This window comes from Peromyscus californicus, unplaced genomic scaffold (genome assembly GCF_007827085.1).
Source record: "Peromyscus californicus insignis strain IS unplaced genomic scaffold, ASM782708v3 Scaffold_20__1_contigs__length_68692818, whole genome shotgun sequence".
NCBI lineage: Eukaryota > Metazoa > Chordata > Mammalia > Rodentia > Cricetidae > Peromyscus > Peromyscus californicus.
In genome coordinates, this window is record NW_026294503.1 from 38,565,606 (window position 1) to 38,574,209 (window position 8,604).

The 8,604-nt window shown below is 55.5% G+C and overlaps 1 protein-coding gene across 5 annotated transcripts in view; it reads right to left on the reverse strand.

The window, feature by feature from the left end:
- The window catches only part of Ago2 (argonaute RISC catalytic component 2), a 91,503-nt gene extending 85,551 nt beyond the window's left edge, over positions 1-5,952 (reverse strand). For all 5 annotated transcript variants that reach the window (XR_008220532.1, XR_008220531.1, XR_008220530.1 and 2 more), the window contains exon 1: positions 5,747-5,952. Coding sequence is in view for 1 of the 5 variants with exons in the window: in XM_052747957.1 (XP_052603917.1) it covers positions 5,747-5,768 (22 nt within the window). In the remaining 4 variants the exon portion in view is untranslated. The remainder of the gene's footprint in view (positions 1-5,746) is intronic.
- Between the last annotated feature and the right edge of the window lie 2,652 nt (positions 5,953-8,604).

Sequence of the window (8,604 nt, forward strand, 5' to 3'; positions counted from 1 at the left end):
CAGGGCCAGAGGGCTGATTGAGTGTGAACTGAGGATCCCAGACTGCTCAGGCCCAAATCCTTACCCACTTCATCTGGCTTTTCCAGGCCCGCCTCCAGCAACTCACCCCAGCTTCAGATTGCTCCCTTCCGCACACCAAACCTAATAGCCCTAAGGCACGGTGACATCTGGCCTCTCTTCCTGCCATGGCCATGAAACTAACTTACCCAATGTTTCATGAACAGTGGGTGTCAGGCTGAAGGTACAGTCAAACTCAATGCCTGTCTAGTTGGATCATTCACACCCAAACTTCATGAAGTACCACAGAGCAGTCTCCCCGAGAAACTCACAGCCCACCAGGACAATGAGGTCTGGCTCAACTCCATTTACCCCTGTAGAAATGGTTTGGGGCATTTGAACAGTTGATCCCTAGTTGGCTTAGGAGGTGTGGCCTTGGAGGAAGTACATCACTAGAGGTGGGCTTGGAAGGCTTAAAGGACTCTGCCATTTCCATTTTGCTCTGCTTCATGCTTGTGAATGTCTGAAAATGTGAGCTCTCAGCTTCCTGTTCCTGTCGCCACGCCTCCTCACCATGATTGACTCTGACCCCCTGGAACCATAAGCACCAAATAAACTTCCTTCTGTAAGTTGCCTTGGTCATGGTGCTTTATTCTCGCAGCAAACAAAAAGAATCTACTATACAACCCACAACCCACATCCACCTCCTTCTCCCAGGTGAAGGAGGTAAAGGAGGCCGGGAGGGTGACAGGGCAGTCCCCATGACTAGCCCCGGACCTGTCACCTCCCCCACAGAGCTCCAAGTTCTGTCACTCCTACAACTGTAAAAAGGAGATCCGAGCAAGGGTCACTCCATCCAAAGCATCGTCCACAGAAGAGAGCTGTCTTACCTTGGGCCCTGACCACCCGACCACCCGACCACCCACACCTTTTCTTTTCACTCCCACCCCAACATAACATGAAGAGCTACTGGATGTTTTTCCAGAAACTTTCCAGTTTGACCACCTGGCACCACAGTGATTGCGAAGCAGTTTCTGCCCACTGGTGGGCCCTGTCTGCCTACCTTGGGAAACCACCAATCATCCTACCAGAATGTTCTCAAGATGACTGGGGACACGTACACACGGCTCCCCTTCGGCAGAAAAGGAATCCAGGTCACAAGGTCCAGAGGGTGTGAGCAACCTGGATAACATCTCACATGGAAACTGAGACCCACACAGATGTCAAACTAGGAGGACAGGACTGAAGGGGATGACCGTGTTCATCTGTCCACGGTGTCTGCTGACACGTCCCAGATGTTGGTCCAGTACCCAGGAGCCAGCGGCACCGTGTTCTCGGCAGGCAGCAGAGGCTCTGGCTGCCTCACACATACCTGGTGGGGCCCCTGCTTGGGGCCGCAGTGGCACATTTTGGTACAGCATCTCGGGGACACCACATGTGTACCTTCGGGCATCAGGAGGGACTCCAGATGCGCTGGGTGTGAAGCAAGGGCACACACTCGGGTCCGATGCTCCTGACTTAGCTACGGCCCACCAGGTCTGCCCCCATGTCCCGATCCCTCACTCGACTGGAGAAAGCTCCCAGGTTAGATAACGATCCCCTCACAGCTCTACTGAAAAGCTCACAAGAGGGCACAGTTGTTTGGGCTCAAAGAGAAAACAAACAAATAAATAAATAAATAGGGATTTCGGGGTTCTTCAGCTTTAGGGGTGAAAGTGGGAAATTAGTAGGCGCTCGAGGCCATTTCACTCCCACCAGCGCTTCACTTGAACCGGCCAGAGGGAAAAGGACGGCACAGGCATCAGGCTGGGGCTGGGCCAGCACAGCCGCGCTGCCCAGGAGATAGCGATCCTGGAGGGGTGAAGCTGCAGGGTGCGCAGGATAACTGGAGCAGATAAGGGGATGCAGAAGACAGAGCGTGACTCCTCACCCCACACCTGAGCCCAAAACTGGGGAGGGGAAATCCACCTTAGGGCAGATACGAGCTACACAAAGGCCATCCAGATTCTCCCCGCCTGGATCGCCTGAGTTGAAAGTGGGCCGTGGAGAAAGAGGCCCCCGCTGCAACTCAAAGTGACCCGAGCAAAAAACACCCTCAGGATGAGGGAGTCGGAGTGGACGCGAGCAGCGGGGTCTCCTTCAGCCCCCAGAGAACAGGAAAGCAGGCGGGCGGACTCTGAAGGCCAGGCAGATAGTTTTAAGTACCGATCCAAGGGAGGCAGGCTGCAAGGGAGATGCCTGCTTGGAGATCTGTAAGACCTCCAGTGTCAATAAGAAGTCGAACATGCAGACAAAGGGGGCAGAGGCCGTTTTCAAGGCTTTGGTGAAAAGCTGATATGATGGCACACATCTGGGGAGCTCTCACCAGGGAATATAAACCAGTTCAAAGCCAGCCCGGGCTACAAAGTAAGACCCTGTTTCAAAAAAACAAAATACAACCAAGAAAGATTTAGAAGACAGACACCCCAATTTACATGTTCTTCCATTAACTCCATATTCTACTATCAATTGTAGGGGCTGGAGAGATGGTTCAACGGTTAAGAGCACTTGCCGCTCTTGCAGGACCCAGGTTCTGTTCCCAGCATCCACGTGGAGGCTCACAACTGTCTGCGATTCCAGTTCTGTGATGTCCTCTTCCGGCCTCTGGGGCCACCAGGGACACACGTGGTACACATACATACATGCGGGCAAACATGAATACATATAAATGAAAATAATTTTTTAAAAAGCGGGCTAATTGTAATCGCGTTTCTGGAGTGGCAGCACCTGGTGTAACAATGGCAGTGAGCCATGTTCACGTGTACCTGTGCCAGCTCTCCGTGGCGACATAAGGCTGCAATCCCAGGACTCTGGAAGCGGAGGCAGGAGGACGAGTTTGCGACAACCCTAGGCTATATAGCCCACCCTGTCTCTGAAAGGGAAGGAAAAAGAAATCCCTGTATTCTGTACACACAGACATGGCAGGGTGAGATGGCAGGGCTGGAATCTGCTTTAGGATGTTAATGGGAGGAGAGGCAGCTGATAAGCCACGGCTGGAACACAGACATCTGCTGGGGAGGGAGGGGATAGGCAGAGACCCAATCTTTAGACACCCTGTATTCATGTTTGTAAAATTACTTCACGGTAGAAACTTTTAAAAAATCATGTGTTACATTTTCTACAATAACAATTCATAAAGTTAAAAAAAGAAAAAGAAACATTTTTTATCAGACTGGCAGCAGCTCAGGCTCTTGAACTGTAAAGAATAAACCCAACCGTGTTAACAGGGAAACTCAAAGTTACAAAATGTTGCTTCCTAAGAAGGTACAAGCCAAAGCTTTTACATGCCCCCTCCCCACCCACACTTATTTAAATTCCCCCACAGGCTACTGGGCTGGGGGTGGGGGGAGAGATTTCCCACAAATGCTCAGCCACCATGCTGGGCATTTCAGGCGTTGGCAGCATTTTCCCTGCGGCACAGAAGCCGCCAAGCTGCAGTGGTACCCTCAGACACAACTGGGAGTTGGGGAGAATCCGGGGAGCAGGGCCAAATGCTGGCATTAGAGACCACAGTGCATGCATCGATGCTCAAAACCCCGGTCCTCACTGGCAACTCCCAACCCAGTTTTCCCGTCACAGAGGTTATTTTGTAGCAAATTCTCCTGGGCTATAAAGCAGGAGGCGAAGCTCCCGCCAGGCAATTTAAGAACCTTTGGTGGGGGATCTCACCTACAAAGCCACTATGTAAGAATAGTAGGAAGTTTCGGGGAGGGTAGTGAATTTACATACCCTAACATAACCTAAACCTCTAATCCTTCAGGAAGGGAAGAAAAAAAAAAACCCAAGCCTATCAAGTTCTGAACCTTGGCCCCTGACGCTATGAACTTCACACATGTAACAGTATTTGTTTGTAACAGGCGGGGTAAGAACCCACGGTGAATTCTATTTTTCAAGTTAATTTACTAAGTATTTACTTCCCATCAAGCTGAGGAGAAGCAAAACTCTGTAAGTTTTCTAGAATTCAAATCCAATGGCCTTCCGTTCTCCTAAATGTGGAAATATGGTTGAGTCTCATTGAAGAGATTGTGGGGAGGGGGGGGGCCTTTTAAGCAAAATTAAAAGCCTTGGAATGTACAATAAAATGGAGCTGCACTCCAGCCTTGCAATTCCAGCACACTGGCCCACCTGCAACTTGGGTTCCTTCCCAGCCTGCCATTAGCCAAGAATTATCCCACAGGCATCTCTTTTCTCGCCCAAGGCTTTCTGGATAGAGGGGACTGTCTCTCCCTCAGGCCACAATGCAGAGGCCCACGCAGCAGCAGCCATCTTCAAAGCTGCCAGTGACCAAAAAACGAACGGGCTGATCCAGAGGGCTACCGCATTCTTTTCTAAAAGGCAATATCCCCTTGCAGAACACACAGTAGGTTCTTATTTCCACCCTGTCTGGGAGGAATCCACACCAAACAGGTAGTTCCAACGGTGGATCAAGGTCAAAGAAGCCTGGGAAGCCACTTCTATAGGAGTGTTCAAACAGGTTGCCCTAACGCCTGCTGGCTCCCGGATGTTACAGGGCCCTCAACGTCTCTGAGCCTCCACTGCCTCTATTCTGAATGAAGACCCACTGTGGCGGGCTGAAAGAACCACACACAAAACAGAGGAAAGCCTGGCCTCGTACCCAAGGAAGTCACTAGAAACTGACACTCTGGAAAAACGTACAGCCTCAGAGCTAAGGTTTTCTGGGTTCCTCCACAGCGCTGAGCTGGGGGATTCCCACACTCTGGCAGGAGGCTGCCCTCGCCACTTCGAAGGCAGGCTCCGACCCCCAACATCTGTCCCCAGGACCTGGCCACCTCCCAGGCGCAAGGTTAAACGGGTCTCCAAATTGCGGGAAACCCTATAATGAATGCATTTACAAGTTGGTCAGTGGGCATTCGAGGAGCCCTATGACATCAGGAGAGGCGGCGCACTAGGCTCGGAGCAAGCACCACGGGGGACCCGGGAAGATCTAGGAAGCTTCCAGATCTCACCGTGGGGAAGATCTGGGGAGGCCCCGGGGCCGAACCACTAGGTCAGGTGGGCAGCAGAGAGGGCCCGCGGGCGCCAAGTACAGCCTGGCGGACAAAGGGGGGCAGGCTGAGCCCGAGCAAGCGGCGGGGCAGCCGGGAAATGGAGCCACGTGCCTGGCGGGAGAAGGCGAAAAAGCGTTCCAACACTTGACTGTTTTCTCAGCCCCGCGAGTAAACGGCCCTCCACTCTGCTCGGGAAGCGGGGTGTGGGAAAACGCGTTCGTGTTTTTAAGTTTTCTGGAACTTTTCCAAGGAAACGGGCACGCTGGTGGGAAGGGGTGCCACGGCGGCCACCCGCTCCGCTAGGAAATCGCAGGGCGATTAGCACTTGAATGGGGAGGGCGGCTGCCCGGCGTGGAACTGCGCCGGAGCAGGCGATCGCGGTCCTGGGGCCCCGGGGTTCGGTTCCCGACCCGTCCAGCTCCCCGCCCCAGGGCCGGCGGGCTGGACCCCGCTGCGATGCGCTCGGGGCCGGCGGGAGGAGCGCTGCAGGGAGGACGGCGACCCGCTGCAGGCCGGGCCTGGGCCCCCCCGCACGCGTCCCGGCTGCGCGGATCGGGCGCGCTGGGCCTCCCCGCCCCGAGGCCCTGTCCGGCCATCCCGAGGCCACGTCGCGGCCCCACAGGCCCCCGTCGTTCCCCGCCCGCCCCGCCCGCCCCCCACCAACCGCCGCGGCACGAGCGCCGGGCGCCTCGCGGACTCACCGGGGCCAGCTCCCGAGTACATGGTGGTGGTGCCGAGGGCCGCAGCCGAAGACCGACCGCGCGCTCCACGGGCCCCGACGCCGCGAGCCGCCAGGAGCAACCGGCCGCTCAATCCGCCCCGGCGCGGCTGCCTCGCAGAACAGGTTTACCCGACGCGGCCGGGGCGGCGGGCGGAGGCGGCGGGAGCAGAGGGGGGGGAGGGGAGCGGGAGGAGGGAGGGGAGGAGGAGGGGCGAGAGGGACGACGAGGGAGGGGACGGCCGGGAGGAGGGGGGGAAGAGAAAGAGGGGGGGAAGGTGGCAGAGAGGGAGGGAGCAGGGGAGGAGGCTGGAGGCGGCCCGCGCACGCGGGGCAGCTGGATGGGTGGGTGGGGGGGGGTGGGGGGTGGGAGAGCAGTGGCGGCCCCTCGAGTGGTTGCCCCGAGTGCGGGACCCCAGAGGCGACCCCAGAGCACACCGGCCGAGACCTTTCCTGCAGCCGAGCGCGGCGACGTCTGGCTTCCGGGCGCGGCTAGCCCAGCACTGCGACCCAGTCGGGGTCCTCCCGCGCCGAGCGCCTAGAGCCCGGGCTGCGTCCCGCCGCGCACCCGCCCCTGCACCTCGGCCTGGCTCTTTAAGTTATTAACGAAACGGCGACGGGAAGCTGGCTCCCCACCCAGAGCTTGAACTTGGACGCGGCCAGGCCCGTGCGCGTGACCACACCGCCACCTCCCGGCGTGGCTCGACAACCTAGATAATCCTAATAAAGCACCAGGAAAGCACAGCCAGTTCAAGATTAATTTTATCAGCTGTCAGGGAGCAGATGTGGTCGAGTCTCCCCCATTCCAGGGGTCAGAGCCCCCAGGTTTTGCTCTGAGGCCCTCCCGGACCAAGGTGCTCTAAGCACATCTTTCCCCACTTGTTGCTGGCACGTGCTCCTGGTCCTGTGCAACTGTCTCTGGAGCCTTTTCTGTGGAAGTGGCAGTACCAGGTCCTGCCTCACCCTGCACACATGCAGCGTCTTCACAGCCCATGCTGAGGGCCCAGGCCAAAGACCACAGGGTTCTACTGCAAGGATCCAGGCATCGGGGGAGGTTCCTTGTCCTGTGCAGTGCTCGAAGTCGGTCCCAGGAGCGAGAAAAGCAGCTCTCGTTCCAATACACATCGAAAGGAGGAGGAGGGAAATAGGAGGTCTTGCAGGGCTGCCACCCCAGCGACTCAGAAGGCTGAGGCAGGAGGATGGCGAGCTTAAAGCCAGTCTAGGATACATAAAAGAAAGACATGGGTCTCCCTGCAAATGATTGACACAAACCTGTCCCAGTGGTTACCACTACTTTGGGGATGGAGACAGGATTTCCTGAACTCAGGAGAGACTGTTTTTTGCTCAGCTCCAGCAACACAGAACTGGTGGGAGAGGGGGCGGGTGAAAGGGAGCTGGGGACTCAGTGGACCTTGTGTTCCCTCCCAGCACAGGCCCCCACAAAGTCATGTAATCTGTTGGGGGGGGGGCATACAGTAGCGCAGTTGAGAGAGTGCTTTCTAGGCATCAAGAATCCCCGGTGGCACACACTCCCAGCGCTCAAGGCAAAGGCAGGTGGATCTCTGTGAGTCTGAGGTCAGCCTGGTCTATAAGGTGAGTTCCAGGGCAGCCGAGGCTATTACACAAAGAAACCCTATCTCAAAAAATAAAAATAAAATAATTTAAAAAAAAAAAAGAAGAAAAGAAACTCCAGGTTCGATCCTCAACACCCCAAAAACTGGACTTGAGGAGCTGGAGAGATGGCTCAGCAGTTAAGATCACTAGCTGCCCTTCCAGAGGACCTGGGTTCAATTCTCAGCACCCACATAGCAGCTGTGTTACAACGTTCTGTGACTTCAGGTCCAAGGGATCAGGCATCCTCACACAGACATACATGCAGACAAAAGAACAATGCACACAAAAATAAAAATAAATATTTATTAAAATTTAAAATAAAAAAAGACTGGACATGATTACACATGCTTAGAATCCCAGAACTCAGGAGGTGGAGATAGGGTTCAAGGACAGCCTGGTATACATGAGACCTGTCTCAAAAAATAAAATTGTGAGCTGTGTTTCTGAGCACCATGAAGTCTGAGTAGCAGTGGGCATTGCTGCTCATTACAGGGAGGATGGACACCATGGGCACTCCCTCCAGAATGGAGTGAGAATGGAGCCCAGTGTGTCTGTGGATGGGATCCAGTCAATGCAGCGGTGTGGCTGGCCGGCAGCCAGCAAGCCAGCCTGACTTCATTTGTAAGAGTTCCTAAGCATCCAGGTGTGCCTCCCGGGGGCTGAGGCAATGTAGGGGGCCCTGCCTCTAAGGGAAAGAAAGAGGGAGGGAGGGAGGGGGGGAAAGGTCCCAAACAGGCAAAATTATAGCCCAGAGAGACGCCTTTGTAAGTGGCCACTATCCTAAGGACGGCAAGATGGTGGTAGCAGGCAGGGCTGGTGTGCAGCTGGGCCCTGGGGTACCTGGGGTTCCAGCAGCCACGTTTCACTAGGAGGCCCACAGCTCCACCTTCACTGCACAACCCTGGGGCCTGGAGGGAAAAAAAAAAAAAAAGCTGCAGGCTCTGCAGTAGGATGGAGGCTGGGGAACTTTGTTTCCAGGCAGGATTTAATCTCAGGAATGCGGGATTGTGTCTCTACCGAGACCCAACACTGCCCTCTGCCGGTGGAAGGACGCCATTGCTTCCTGTCTCTCAGTGCCCCGGTAAATCCAGGGCTCACATCCAGCCACCCAGCACCACAGTGCAGGGAGCCCTTTTCCAGGGTACAGCCACCCTCTCCTCTGCTGTTGCACCATCCAAAGCTCTGCCGACCCACAGCCCAGCCAAGGCCACCGTCTCTCCCTCTGAC